At 35.5% G+C, this 16,663-nt stretch overlaps 1 protein-coding gene across 4 annotated transcripts in view; it reads right to left on the reverse strand.

Moving 5' to 3' along the window:
* Positions 1 to 16,663, reverse strand: part of LOC124643007 (ribosomal protein S6 kinase alpha-5-like) — a 101,728-nt gene that overhangs the window by 58,979 nt on the left and 26,086 nt on the right. For all 4 annotated transcript variants that reach the window (XM_047181842.1, XM_047181845.1, XM_047181844.1 and 1 more), the window contains exons 3-4: positions 2,361 to 2,494; positions 1,950 to 2,034 (exon numbers count right to left, since the gene is read on the reverse strand). In XM_047181842.1, the coding sequence (XP_047037798.1) occupies positions 1,950 to 2,034; positions 2,361 to 2,494 (219 nt within the window). The remainder of the gene's footprint in view (positions 1 to 1,949; positions 2,035 to 2,360; positions 2,495 to 16,663) is intronic.

The following is a 16,663-nucleotide window of genomic DNA, read 5'->3' on the forward strand; positions in this document are numbered from 1 at the left end:
GGCCTAGTGGGCAAAGAACCAGCCTCTCGAGTATGAGGGCGCGGGTTCGATTCCAGGTCAGGCAAGTACCAATGCAACTTTTCTAAGTTTGTATGTACTTTCTAAGTATATCTTAGACACCAATGACTGTGTTTCGGATGGCACGTTAAATTGTAGGTCCCGGCTGTCATTGAACATCCTTGGCAGTCGTTACGGGTAGTCAGAAGTCAGTAAGTCTGACACCAGTCTAACCAAGGGGTATTGGGTTGCCCGGGTAACTGGGTTGAGGGGGTCAGATAGGGCAGTCGCTCCTTGTAAAGCACTGGTACTCAGCTACATCCGGTTAGACTGGAAGCCGACCCCAACATAGTTTGGGAAAAAGGCTCGAAGGAAGGAATTATATTTTGAAAACAAAGCATGAGAGTTTTGCTAGAATGAAGCCAACAAGTCTGGGGAACTATTACTAGTAAATGAATATTATTTAAAGACACTTACTAATAGAATATTTCTCGTGTCAGCATTGTATGCCAAGAACTCGTTCTTTTTCCATATTTTTTCAGCAGCTTTTGAATACTGACCCATTCTTCTTTATCGTGGCCTTCTTTTCTCAATGGATCGCGATATTATCTTCTCTGTTTATTGGATGGGACTTCGTACGCTGTAAATAAACAGTTTTTGTAACGGCGAAAGTAAAAACACTTCGGGCAATAATATAGGGAAGCAAGATAACAGTGAGGAACACATTGAACTGTGCATGGCAAAGTGTTCATCAGACAATGCCACCGATCACCATTTATTGAGATTATTATGTTATTTTCCTTTGTTCTTTTCATCGTATGTATGGATAATTAATTATTGTTCGTTTAGATTAATTACACACAACTATTGGAATAATCAGTACTTTATTTATTTAATCACAAAATCTACTTACTTTTTCCTTGCCGCAGTAGTCACCAATATTAAAAATCAACAACTATAAATTAATATGTAAAATCAACAACAAGAATCGTTTTTTGTAAACAAATTAACAAACAAACATCAACCATTTTAGTTCCACAGATAAGAAATAAGTTCGATGAATACGTTTTGTTGTTGCTTTGAGTTACGTGAGTTTATGTATAGGTTCATGCGTGAAAAATAGTGCATTGACACATTTTTTTGGCTAACTAAACGTAAATTCATCGCAGAACGACCCATCACTAGCTACTTATCCGTTGCTATGGAAAGTCTTTCTCTTGATAGAAACGCGAGTCTACAGCTCGCGCCATGCTCGGGTAGAAGACATGTCGAGTGGGAAAGAAAGAGCTTTGTCGTTTCTTGGTAGAATAGAGATAGAATCGCCATGCTAGGCCCGCTGTACCCCGTTAAAAATGTAGTTTAAGTTAACCGAGCTTCTGAACCGGAAAATAAAAAAGTCAATTCGGTTCAATAGTTTCGGAGCTTCAAAAACTTTTGAATAACAAAAAAGAAACACATATTCTACGTGCATATAATACCAATGAAAATGACAAAAAAATTAATCTTATAAGCTCCTGAATAAAACGTTTGCCATAGATATAGAACTTCTCCGCAATACGGCACATTTTAATCCAATTACTCTTGTAATCGGTTCCAAGACTAGCTACGTACTTGATGCATAGTTAACTATCCAACTATTTAATCATAGAACTATCTGTCGAAGTATCCATCATTGTACTAAAGTTATTCATTCATGAAAACGGGAACACAATCTGATTAAAATGACAGTTAATAGGCGATCAAGAGATTTCATGATGGCGAGTATGCTAATACTTTTAATTAAACAGATCATAATAATGAACTTGTATGAATAAAATTACCTTCGTAGATAAGAAATTCATAATTAAACCAATTTTAAGTCTAGAGATATGAAAAAAACAGCAATAAAGACTGTGCTGCACCGTTTCAAATGCTCTTTCAAAATCGGTTGACGGACAAATGAATTAACTCACCAAGTATAAGGTGTAATTTAGCGTCGGTCTGGAAAGCATAGTGCAGTGTCACCAGGAACGGACACGCCCTCACAGCCTCCAGGACCTGTTGAATAAAAGTCAGTTTTACATACGATAGACATTTCAATTTGATACTCGATAGAATTGTAATACAAAGGACCTAGGGTAGATCCCTGGGGAACGCTTTAATAAAAATGTTATCTATGAAAAAGGTTGTTACGTTCCAGCTTTGTTTTTATGTCGTTCGAATTTTAATAAGTTATTTTTTATGTGACTTGTATCCAATTGTATGATGGTGGAAATTTCATAGTTTTTAACAGATTGCAACTTGCAACAGTTTGGTTTTGGTTAAGTGATTTCCTTTTCATGTTTGATTGAATAAATATTTCCAATATCGAAATGACATCTTACCTGTCTTTCAGTCCTAGTATGCTCAGCAGTCTTCAATTTCTGTACTATCGATGCCTTTTTCAAAACCTTCATGGCGTACAACTTTCCTTCGTCGATGCCACATCTTTTCCTAACTAGAAACACTTTGCCGTACGCTGAAACAAAAGAAAACGATTCATTAATAACTTGCACATAAGGCAAAAAAGAAGTCTAAACTCTTGGGATCTAGTAAGCACACAAATTAATAATCTTTCTTTTTGATTAGCCCCAGCCTACACCATACACTCAAGCCCTTTGAACTACTCCCACCCAATGATAACATCACGTTCTTTGCTTGAGTATATTACCTAAACCTATTTACTATCCATAGTTTCGATCCAGTGAACAAGGAATGACATTAACTTCATAGGATCCCTGAAAGCCACGTGGAACACATCGTAATAGCGTTAGCGACAAAGTCACGGATCCTGGGTAAACGTTAGATAGGGGATAACAGAACGTAGTTACTTGGTATATTAGGTTGTTTTATAAGCCTGTATCTGAATGTAGTAGAGTACCTAGTTAAGGTAAATTGATGTTTAATTAGAAGTCTAACCTAATTTTAGACATTTTGCTCGCTTATGCATAGTCACACTTCTTTATCAACATCCTTAAATTCTTTATCTATTTAAATTGTATTAGTTATGTGATTAATTTAGGTCACTAGGTCAAAAATTTGTATAGACTGCGCAATATCAATAAACAAACCATGTTTGTTCTGTGTCCCCGATACAATAATATCACGTTGAGTATATTCCTACGTTCAGCCAAGTCATCTACAAGGCAAGGCAAAGTGTTACGAGAAAATGTTATTATTATAATTGTGAACAATAGCATTTTATGGTCCACTCTCATGTTACAAGTGGGTCACTTAAGAACAAAAGCGCGATTATGATAGTCTTAGTTTCGACTCGACAAATAAAGTGATCTTTTTACAAGTTTGCTTGTAATCAGACCTGACTCTTAACACAAAGTTGACCTCGAAGGTTTCTTAGAAATTAGCAACTTTGTTTAGTTAAGCATCGTTCGATGAATTTCCAGAAGAAAAAATAACACATAAGCAGGGCTAAGCCATATATTAACATTTACACATTGAACCAGATGAGACACAAAGAAGCAACCAACAGATTACCTCTCCATTAGGTACATCAAGATAAAAATGGACGCAACAATCCTTACCAAGAACCAACAAACAAGAACAATCAAGAAAACAACAGTAACCTTGACAGTAAGAAAACTAAACACATATCCGACAGACGTCTTTGAAAAGCATATCATTTGTTTGAACCATTTACGAAGAACCAATCCACTATTGTTCGAAAGCTTATATAAGGTAAGAAATGCGTAAACACTACGAAGTGGCTTCCTTTCCGTTTTTAACAATGTTGTTATAGGAAGTGGACAGGTAAAGATGGTGGCAGTGCGTAACAAAAATTAAACAGGAGATAGTAATGCAGAAGCAGAAGCGATTTCAGAGGCTGTAGAAGTATAATCATCAGTTTTTGGAGACTAGATAATGCAAAGTCCATAGCAAAAAATAAGGCTCCCTCATATTAATTCAAACAAGGTTGAACAGTTAGGTACTACGATATAGGAAAGACTAAAAACCAAATTTTAATGTACCGCAGACATAGGCATAGGCAGTGATAAGAGCATAGCAACTATCATAAAACAATTATGACCATAAAAAAGAACTGGTCCAAAAATATGTACAAACAACTGATGATACAATATAATTAGGACAGTTTACGAAAAAATATTTCATATTGTCTGTAATATATTATTTTATTGGTTTGCAAAACTTCTAATATAATTACTATGGTCTTAAGGATGACGATAATAGAGAGTTTTGTCGCATTTTTAATTTAATATTTCCTTTCTCATAACATAATACATAATTATTTGAGTCTCAATAATTTGAACACTAATAAACACTAAAAGCGATTGCAACTCCATTTACCAGAGCAAATATTTTATAAGCAATCAAGCAAGCCTTTCTATAAGGTTTCTGATTCGAAAATACTTTTCAGTTATTTAGGTTTTTTTTACTTTCAACCCGTTTAATCTCTGTTGCTTCTGCAGGTATAGATCCATTTAATTAATCTGTACAGTTTTCCTTTTATAAATGAATATCCTAGTTTTTCATAAAATCATCTTCTCCTTTAGAAGCTCTCCTGTTTTTTTGTCGATGAAAAACCATAACACATCTTTTGTCGTGAACTTTAATTAATACATCCTCATGCTGACTTTACAATACACAAATTAATTGTTATGCTTTCATTCTAACCAAATGCGGTTGACTCCCATGAAATATTCCACTCAAAATGTACATCAAACGATTTGCAACAAATAAAACTTCAGCACCGCCATTTCGGTTTAGTCCCCTCTAATTTGCAAACTAATTACCGGCAACTGGTTCGATGTGACCGCAACGATCGTTACTTCATTATGTAGTTGTTAATCTGTTCACAATTAACTTCCATTACGTAAGTTTTACTTACTTAAATAAAGGACCGGACTGCTGATGCAATTTTACGGTAGACAAGTTTGATTAATTGACTCATTGAAAACAAAGTCAAAAGAAATTTTGATGAAGCTGGTTTGATGCTCGATGATAGATTAAAAGTGCATGTTGAAGAAAATAAGGCTGTCAGTAGCTGCAGTGTCAGCCACATTTCTCTCGTTAAATATAATTTTCAGGTTGCATCGTTAGAATGTTGTCCAACCTGTTATAATAAGCCGAACGCATTCATAAAGGCAGTGGCGCCAACATAATGCACCAAACGCACTAATGTCTTTACCAGTTTTAATGTTTTAATTTAAAGTTTATTACACACGATAGATAATGAGAAAATATTGATGCTCGTAAAATAATCATTAGTAAAGATATTAAAGGAATAGTTAAACCACATCTGCTTGTAATAGATAGTTTACATTGCGTAGTGATGTAATGGCAAAGCTATAGGAAAATAAATGTTTTATTTAAAAGCAAAAAATCCAAAAAACAATTTTTGTCCGTGTATTGTTTCCGCAAACAATAGAATATTTTGATTAAACAAACATGTTTATGGCAGAACTGCCTAATTTTGATGACACATCCAATTAACTTGTAACAGAAATACCCAGAACAGGATACAACAAAGTGACTTTTTAATTATTTTGGACGCTTTATTTCATTTTTAATATCAAAAGCAACTTTTTTGCTGTCTACATCCAATTTATAAAATACTCCATAAGTGTATTAGTACCATTTCCTGACCTTTTTACGACCACAAGCGGAAACATTGCCATAAGTAAATAGTGTATTTTCCCACAATCGTATGAGGATCAGGTGTTTCCTACTAAGCGAACGAGCACACACTTCGGACCTTTTGTTAGGCCAAGCCCAAGTGCGGCCACTTGGTGCACCGGACGTATTCAGTTACCGTCAGCTGTTAGCTTCATGATTTTCTAATATACGCCGACATGTGTGTACTGAACATAATGAGTTTTTGGTTTATGATGATTACTAGCCGTGGGATGGAAGATAGTTTAAACAGTGGGAAATTCTGTTACAAGACTCAAATATTTTTTAAAGTTTAAAATATTCTTCAGTGTTGTAAACCGCTTTATTTGCGATAACATCTGCAGCTGAATGAAAACCTTAGGACGCTCAATGCACAGCCGTGCTATAATCGTTCGTGCGATCCTGTTGTCATCTGCTGCCCACTATTTTTATCCCCACAAGCTTGTCAGTCTAGTCGTCTCATTTCAAAGGTTTGTTGGTCAACCAGTCGCACTGTCCTACTCTCGTTTCATTACTCAACTCGGGTTTAGCAACGTTAGAACGATATTTGCACGCTTTGAGCTTGATCAAACATTATCACATGAGATGTGACCTAATGGATGATAAATTAAATTGAAATTTGATTTGGGAGATAAATAATCTCCGTGGAGTGCCACGAAAACGTAATAATGACGATATAAATAAACATACAAACGCTATCTATAGACAAGGAAATAACTCACGAAAAAGGATCAACGTCGTTATTTGTATCGTATTAAAAACAAAAAAAAAAAGTAAAAGAGTAAAAGGTTTTTGTAGAGTCATAAAACAATCATCAAAGAAATAATTTAACTAATGAGAGGATTAAAGAAAACAATGAAGAAGCACACTTCAAAATATCAAACAAAAATATAAAGAAATCATAAAAACACGAGCGAAGACATTTCGCACTTTCCAGAGTGGATGCACAAACGACCTAGGCCGGTCGATGCTCCCAATAGCAGCCAAGTAAATAACAGAGTAACTCCAAAAATATAACGCCCGTGTTCTGTGCGTAGCCAGTTAATCATAAATGGTATAACTTTCATTACGATTGCCAAATGCCAACACATTCCTTTGATATCTAACTTTGACGATTCTGATATCTAACTCTTTGATATTCATTTTCTTTTATATCTCTAGAGGATCGGGATCATATCTAATGAACTAGAATTTTCTATTTGTATTCCAAAACATGTTACACCTACAAATTGAGACGTAGAAGTTGTAAATAGCATCAAAACAAATGACTCGAATGAAAGAGATGTCCTACTTAGGCCAGACAGTGAAAAATTTCTTATTACCAAATCAAATGAATAATGAGTGACTGGATAGATCTTTACTGTTGTGGGAAGCCGTAAAAATAGGCAAACATAAATAGAACAAACAAATAAACTGGTTTGAGCAAATTCAGACTCAGTATTAAAATTAGGATTGTAGAACTAGTTGCTCGAGCCAAACCACATGCAGGTAAAACATCTTTTAACAATTCTTTCGGTAGGTATAATAAAAATTATTGCCACATAAACAGCTATAAACGTGATTATCATTAAAATAAACATTGTGAAGTTACTGCTAATTGATTATATGAAAACAGGTCAACCAGTAAGTACATAATGCAAAATACAATAACATTTTGCATCTGAGCATCAAGGATACTAAATAAAAGAGCCACGTGGAAATGGGGATTCACCTGAATTATACTCCATTCAATTTAATTATTAATAAGCGGAATTTGAAGGATAGCCACACAAGATCTGTTCCGGGAAATCAGCAAGAGCTTATTTTAGGAATTGGCAAATACACCACAAACATCATCGAGCCAAATAATTTTCTTGAAATCAATAAGTTTACTGAAGATAATGTCTGTAGTAATAAAACAGGCCATGTAATCGCAGACGTCCTTTAGTGCAATGAACTTGCGAAGCTAGGGGCGTGTCAGTGCTTACAAACTTCGGGCGTTGCGATTTGTTTTCAAAATACATTTATTATTAGACTTGAGCGAATACACGGGTCAAGTTCATTTGCTGACGGACAAAGAAGCGATTGCAGTCGATAATGTGTGGATGAGGAAACTCGTCAGTTTATTTTGAGAGTTAATTGGTGAACAGGTGGGCGATAGAATCATTATCAATAGTCCGAACTCAAGCTGAGAGGACTTCCCAAAGATCAACATTTTGCAGAGACTTTGACACGCATTATTTTATTATAGTATCGATACTGACATTTGAAAACGAGGAAAATTAAAATCTTTATACTAAATCCAAGAAACAATATTTCGGAAAAAGGTTTCATGAAAAGTGTGTGTTATGAATATTCTAGGAAAAGCAATAACGGTGCTTAAGGATTTTGAAAACAATATTATAAAGGGAAGATGTGCTTTTGAAAGAATTGATAGAAAACCATTTCATAGAATTTTCTGTGTGAGTTAATTCTTTGAAGTGAGGAATATATTATAACTTGGTTTCAGAGTAAGTTCTAGATATTCTACGATTTAACTGATACGATTACCGTCTGTTCCCAGAAAGTCAGAGAGGTTTTCCGAAATAAACCCAATGTTAAATGTAGAGCCAGGAGACTATAGAAGTCAACCGGGTACAATTCAGACTACAGACTAACTAACTCGGTGAATTCCCGATGGAAAATCCCAAATAACCAATTAACCTATAAATAAACAAACCGAGGCAGTCAACCACCTATCAACAAAGTTTATTTGTTGATAAACAAATTCGTATTAATATTACTAGAATATTCTAGAATATTTTTAGATTGTCGTTTCAAACTAATAAAGACAAAGCCACGTGTTGTAGTAAATACTTTAATAGCAGGTATATTTACACGACAGCACTTTCCTATATTAGCCTATCTACGCCATAGTTAGACATTTGACTCATATCTACAAGTTCAAAGAAATTAGATCTGACTCAAAGAACCAAATTTGAACATGTTAAAATTGCCGAAGCAGCTACCGAGATGATTTCTTCTAATTCTAATTATTTTGAAGATAAATTACTAAATAATAAAGTTGTTTATGTTATACATGAACATTATATTAAAATAGACGATAAAATTGTTAAAAACAGTGTGTCACCTCCGATCATAACGCTACTCGGGTTCAGAGACCCATGTCAATCGTTTAGCGAATAAAACGGTTCATTGATTCCGTTTTACGTGCAAATAACTTTAAACAGGCCAGCATTTTTTGTTTAAACTGATCTTCGATTAATATTGGAAACTGTTTCGAATTTGAGTAGGTCATGCATTTGGAATTTTACACCTAATACTTGTTGTTTAATAATAAGACTAGTTTTACTGTCTTCAATAACCTTCATTTTCCTTCGCCTTTCAATATAAATTCTTGCAGATCAAAATTTTACCTCCCTTTACTAAAATCCTGCCAAAACATAGCTTTCACAATCACCTTTATCAATCATAAGACTAGTTATAAGGATCAACTGCTTATAATCTAAAGCAAGTTAGAGTTCACTAACTTCTGCGGCAACCAAACTAGTTTTATTAGCACTAAATATACTAAGAATATTAATTAAGTTAATCGTCTAAACCTTTAATTGACGCGATTAGTTTTAATTAACACGTGAACTTTGAATCGATCTATTTACGGAACTTGATTGGGGCGACAGATCAGGACCAAATTCTTGCTAAATCGTAGAGCGAAATCAGGAAATAGATATTATTACATCCATGTTTTTTTTATATTAATAATGTATACTGTTAACATTTGTTATTCAATGACCTTGACCTAACATGTTGTGGCATAAAAACTTTTTGTATTATCTCGGTGGCACAACTCGACATCGGAATTAAATCGGGCTGACAACATAATCTGCTGTTTTTATATCACCTTGTGAAGGTTGTTTATAAATGTTGTTCAAGAAAATGTAGGTGAAAGGATCTAGACAAGTTTCTCGAAGACTCTTCTATAGAGAAATGGAAGAAAATTGTAGCTTCGTCCTTTTGCAGTGTGCGCTTTGTACAAACTGTGATTTCAAAATTTAGTTCGTCTGAACTGTTGAATTAATCTAAGCGTAATATTAAATACCAGCCTCTAACAATTTCAAATGCAAACAGTTCCATTCCTTCGATGAAAATCTTAGAATAAACAGTATCTTAAAACAATTTGCTGAACATTTAAAAGCTTGTGAAACAATACAGTCAGGTCGTTGATAAAATGCAAATTTAGCGTATATTAGCGAGGTTATCGACCTCCGCTGTAGAAAGAACAATGAAATAAAGACTATGTGCCTGGTGACAGAGATATTATAATTTTTAAAGCATATGATGACGTCTAATCATAACGATATAGATCATATTACATAAGAAAAATACACAAAATTAAGCAAACGTAGACAGGTAAACCCAAATTATATAATAATCATATTTTTGTCCTTACTTATTGGTATGATTTTTGATTAGTTAATGTATTTAATTGCGAAGCAGATCATTAATTCAGTATATTCGGATACAAAATAATGTTGCTAATAGTAGTATGTACTATAAGTACAGGTAAAACACTTTATTCTTTCATAATTGAGATCACTTGCGCTTCTAGTTTTGAGCAAATAATAATAACAATATCAAGTGAATGTGTCTAGAAACATGTTCTAGATCTTTCGGCAATTCCGTTTTCTTCCGAGTCAATATATACCGACATTAGATACGCTTTTTAGTAACCACCACCATATTTTTTCACATGGTCAAAAAAATAATTGGCTATTCGAACGGGGTTTTTTTGTTGTCACCAGGAAAACCTAGCCTCAAATGCATATTGCAAAACAGACAGATAAAGGTGAATATAACGCCATTTTTGTATTATTTATCCTTCCATAAAAAATATATATTTTAGTGTATCGACAATTCCTGTTGGTTGCAAATGATTGGTCATTAAAAAAATTATATTAATTCAAACTATTCAATCTATAAATATTAGAATTTAATTTTAAAGCAAAAATAACGTTCATTTCCCAATATGCCATGACGCAAATGAAAGTCGTGATAGTGTCAAGAAGATGCTTAATTTATGGCAAAAAAAAACAATGACTAAATTAGTAAATTCCACATACACATACATAGAATTAAATCATCTTAAGATATATTGAGACATCATTGCAGTAGATAAGAATACTCCAGTTTTAGATAACTCCTACACCAATTCAACCGCGTGCCCCAAAAGTTATGCCCTCAAAATCTTTAAAACTAAATACAAAATTCAAATCTTGAGACGTGTACCCCAAACCCAGACAAAAGGACCGTATGACCTTAAGCCTACAAAACGCTAATATTTAATTAAATCTCCACAACGATTGGAGTCTAGTGAACGCGAGGTAAATGCCCCTCAGAGGTGAAACATCTGCCATTTGTCGGAAAAAAATGTACCACCTGGTAGCGGTGGCTCTCGACCAATGGAAACCGCTTATAATGACGCGATGAGCTTATGATTTTTTGAAGTATTATAGAAAATGGTATGGTTTTTAACTTAAGTATTTGTTTAGGCTTTTAATAAGATGACAGGACAGATTTTTAAAGTTATTATTGATGTATTTAAAGTTGAAGAAGTGTCAACTGATTCAAACGAAATAACCTCAAAAAAAAGTTCTGTAGTAGGTAGCTCAATATTCTGAACTTGGCTGAGATATATTTATTTATTTAATAACTTGCTCTCCTTACGGGATATACCCCAAGCAATATATTCTAATGATTAATCAGTAGGTTTAAATAAGCGTCACGTTTTTTGATCTTATAAACGTCCCAGCCCCTAACATCAAAAATTCAGTAATTTAAAACCAGATACCATAGAAAACTTGCACCAAAGGGTCGAGCTCATATCTATCAGTCGATTAGTGTTCGCAATTTCTAACAAACAGTTAATCTTATTTAATGAAGCGTATTTAGAACGCCATCTGTCTTAACACGCGGCGCCTCTTAACAAATTACAAGACAGTTTTTGAGAAAAAACGATACAAATTAACTTTGGAACCAACGTGTTGTTAGCTTACAAAACTAAAACTGGCCAAAATCTAGCAATAGTCTAACAAAAACTTTTTGAATAGAATTTACCTGGAACCTTTCAATCACATGTCAAGTCTTGTTACACAGAAGGTCTGATTACAAATAAAAGTTTTTTCATAATTTCTCATGTGACAATATGAAACAACGTGGTGCGGTAGGTCAAGCTACGTTGGCTGCGCAAGCACAGGTGGCGAGCCCGTTGCGTGCATTCCCGAACGAGACACGCAACCGGGCGGATGTGTGAATATGATCGCGACCACCGATTTTTGCACGAAACACATGGTGGGGTCAAAATTACTGAATAATAGTGACTAAGACTTTATTGAGTCACGCTAGCATGCTAATTTTTAAAGTGTTTCATTTATTTGTATTGAAAAAAAAAAAAACTACTAAAAATCTTTCCCACATAAAACTTTCCATAAATTGTTATACATAGACTCCGTTAACAGTAAATAAGCTTTACATAATTCCTAATTAACATTAGACTTATAAGATTATGCGTGGGAAAGCATTTCGCGAAATCACTTTGACGAAATAAGCAAAACATACACATTATACGAGTTCACGTGAAATCCGGCTTTCACCGTAATCCGTGACACGGTTTTTCTTTTCCAAATTATTAGAAGTGATTTATTATTATCCTGGTATGTTGAGGACTAGAAATCAATGACAAATTGTTATGTATTTATTTATTTATTTATTTATTTATACTTTATGTACAAAATAGGTACATTGGCGGACTTAATGCCTCAAGGCATTCTCTACCAGTCAACCATCGGGTTAAAGGGAGAAAATAAATAGGTAGTACAAAAAAAAAAAAAAAAAAAGAAAAGAGAAAGTCATGAATAGATAAATAAAAACATATTACAATACATAAATACTTAATACATAATAATATATAAATATATATTATACATACAACATAAAAATAAAATATCAAATCAATAAGAGTGACGACGACTCAATTAGGTAAGGAGTTTAAATAATGATGGCGAACTTTACGCTTAAAGGAATACTTACTGGGTGCCTTTTTTATGTCAAGGGGAAGAGCGTTCCAGAGTTTAATTGCTGATACAGCAAAAGAATTAGCCATAAATCCGGTGCGGTGACATGGAATTTCGAGCAACAAATTCTCAGAGGAACGCAGGTTACGGCTATGAGAACTGCCCAATAACTTAAAGTAATTTTGAAGATAATCAGGAGCACAGGGATCGTTGAGAATAGAGAAGAGCATACAGAGAGATCTAAGGGATCTTCTATGACGAATAGGCAGCCATTTAAGCTGAGAACGAAAAGAGGAAACGTGATCATATTTACGAAGGCCGAAAATAAAGCGTATGCAGTTATTGAGAAGACGATCCATTTTGTTGAGAAGTTCTTGAGATAGATCCGAGTAGCAAACATCAGCATAGTCAATGATAGGAAGCACAAGAGACTGTACCAAAGTAGTTTTAGTACTGATAGGAAGGAAATGCTTGAACCTGTAGAGAGATCGCAGCGTTAGAGTAACCCTTTGACTTACCTGGCTAACCTGCTTTGACCAACTGAAGTTGCTGTCAATCAGCAACCCCAAATCCTTCACCTGTTGCGTTAAGCCTATTGTTGAACTATTGAAGACGATGGGTGTTAAAGAATTAGTGTCCAAACGGTTTAGGTAACCGGAGCTGCCTATAAGGATGGCCTGACATTTGCCGGTGTTAACAACTAATCCAAATTTGTCAGACCACTCTTCAATAGTTCGCAAGTCAGCATTAACTAAAGATATGCAATTATTAAGATTGCCGACCTCAGTTTGTGCGTATAATTGCAGGTCATCGGCATACAAATGGTAAGAGCATTTTAAAGAGCTAGTGATGGCATCAATAAATAAAGAGAATAAAAGAGGAGAAAGAATACCGCCTTGCGGAACACCAGCCTCCAGATCACACCAATCGGATAAACCCTGATCAGTGCGAACCACCTGCTGGCGACCGCGAAGATATGAGGAGAACCAACCCAATGCTGGCGATGAGACCCCAAAACGAGACAGGAGAGCAAGGAGAATATCATGGTCAACCATATTAAAAGCGTTGGAGAAATCAATAAGAACTAATAAAGTAACCTTTGAATTCTCCATGCCCTCCCTAACGTCTTCGGTTACCTTGAGCAAGGCAGTGGCTGTACTGTGACCGGGCCGAAATCCGGATTGGAAATTAGAAAGGAGGTTGTTACTGAATATGTGTGATGACAATTGTTTATGAACAACTGCTTCAAGGATTTTGGATAGAAAGGGGAGTATGGAAATAGGCCTAAAGTGATTAAGTGAGCTGGGGTTATTAATTTTAGGAAGTGGGATAATAAATGCTTTACACCAAGACGTGGGGAAAACTTCAGACTCCAAGGAAAAATTTATAATATGAGTAAGGATAGGCAGGATAACATCAATAAGGAAGGATATCATGATTCTGCTGACACCGTCACACCCAACCGCTTTGGATTTGATGTTAGCAAATATTTTACGAACCTCATCGCCAGATACAGGGGAAAAAGAGAAAGAATTTTGAGTGAATACGGGCATGGAAGTAATTTCAGACACGGTTTTATTTTTTACCGCATCCGCGAGCAAACATGCTTTCGAAAAATGTTTATTTAGATCATTCAGTGAAAAGTTGGAAGATAAGTTGTTGTTAGGAATAGATCTAGAGATACCGAGAGTTTTAAGAAACTTCCATATGTCAGCCGGTGACGAGTTGAGAACATTTTCACAAATGTATCGGCGTTTAGATACTCTTACCATCTGATTGCAGCGATTTCTGGCCTGCTTATACAGCAGCCAGTTCTCCTCACAGCGATCCCTTCTATATTTTCTGAAAGCCCGGTCCCGTCGTCTCATAGCCATACGAACTCCGGGAGAAATCCATGGAGCAGGGGGCCGCTTGATACGCACCTCCCTTAGGGGAGCGTGCGAATCAAAGAGACCCATAATGTGCCTATTTAGTCTCTCGACTTTCTCGTCCACTGTCGACGCCTCGACAATGTCGAGCCAGTCAAGAGATCTGGCTTCATCCAACAATTCCTCCCTATTCAGCCTAGCAAAATTACGTAAGCGTACTACAGCGGGCCGTGGCTTGGGTGGTTTAATTTTATATGACAAGTAAATCAAATCATGTCTAGAAAGCCCGGGTGCCACAACCTGACCATGGTTTGCCACATACGCCGGCGAATTCACGAGCATAAGGTCAAGCCAGGAGTCGCACGAGTCTAAGTTATGGTGTGTGGGATTGTTACAACTAGCATTCGCTAAGATTTTCACCCCGTGGCAACTGCTGTGCCCACCGGGATAAAAAGTAGCCTTGCCAAATTGTCTATCTAATACTGAAATATATTTTCAAAGCCTTTCAGTAGTTCCTCAAATTCAAATAAAACTGTCCAGCTTTATAATGCTTCTGTAGATACAGGCCCTAAAATCATCACTAAATACTATTCTTATTCTAAACATCTCATAAACGATTCACAAACTTTTTAAAGGTCCCAAAAATCCATGAGCACTTAAAAAACGGCCAGAAAATTTCGTAATTCTGACCTGAAGCCATGAAACGCGCTTGTCATACATAAAACATTCAAATTGGGCCCCAATACCGTTTCCTTGCGTGCATCCTGTCATTTCACCTGCTTTTGATCAGAAACTCATTTAAATTCAATGCTTAGGATGCTTGCGATTATTATTTTAAGACTTCCAACCTTTAAACACTTCTTTTGGAGTATTTTTAGACATTTTAAACATTCAAGTTTGAAATATTCCATTCCAAAAATAGACAGGATCTGGTAATGATAGTCGAAGCTCAACAAAGTTAAAAGATTAAATACCACGTGGTGCAAAAAAACACTTTTTCAAAACCCCCATCTAAACGTTTTAGGAATTAATTCTAACCCCTCTCACCTCGTTACAAGTATAAGCATCATCTATATTTATGAAGCGAAAAGCAAGATAACGCGACTCCAAGCTTAGAGAACTTAACCAACTGGAGATGCCATTGCTGTCTTCCTCTCTGAAAGGGTACAAGAGTACTGCTCATATTCGTACTTGTGTGTGCGTGCGTAGAGATGTGACCAAAAAAGAGCGAACTATCATTGCTTGTCATTATACAAGACTTTTTCGCATAGAGATTTGTGGTCATGGCGATTCCTGTTGGCACAACGCTCTTTGACTCAAAGTGAAGGAGGGAGAGACAAAACAAATATATTGAAAGCTCCGCTTAGGGTGAGCCTTATCTCACATATGGCTTACCGGTGTCAATGATCCGCGCCCCCGATATGGATATGTTATGAGAACTCTTAAGTCATTCATCTATTAACGTGAATTAACAAACAATCAGATTTTTTTATTGCTAGGTCGCGTTTAGTTGCGAAGTCGGGATGTGCATACTTAATCATCGTTGTGGTAGGTTCGGTCAGTAGTTTTGGCGTTATTCAATCGCGGAAGCAGGTATTTATTAATCGTTAGATACCTGTGAAGGTTACAAAAATCACAATATTCGATCTTCAATAAAACACTTCATCGAAAATTCTAGTATTAATCATTTTAGATTTTTTCGGGTCAAGCCACATTAACGCCCCCACAAAAGTAGCGCGCTCTGTCCCAAAAAAATTACTAAAGAGTAACTCTAACAGCATAAACACCATTCTAGACTAGATCAAAAAACAAAATGGCGGTTCAATGTAATGCAAATATATTCGGTTTGATGTGGCTTGCTCATTCAGTTTTTTATTTCACTTTTCCCAGCAAGCTCCAACGTGGCTAAGTTGAATGTAATCAAGTTTTTCAGCCTACCTAGTTTTGACACGGCCGGTAATGAATTCTCTCTATTGTACTCCAACAATAGTTGCAATGTTCAATTTCCTGTATCAGTAGCGAAAATACTCAATTATTTATTAACAGATTGACAGATAAGCAAGTCATTTATAATGCTAATGA

The sequence above is a fragment of the Helicoverpa zea genome, chromosome 26 (assembly GCF_022581195.2).
Source record: "Helicoverpa zea isolate HzStark_Cry1AcR chromosome 26, ilHelZeax1.1, whole genome shotgun sequence".
Lineage (NCBI taxonomy): Eukaryota > Metazoa > Arthropoda > Insecta > Lepidoptera > Noctuidae > Helicoverpa > Helicoverpa zea.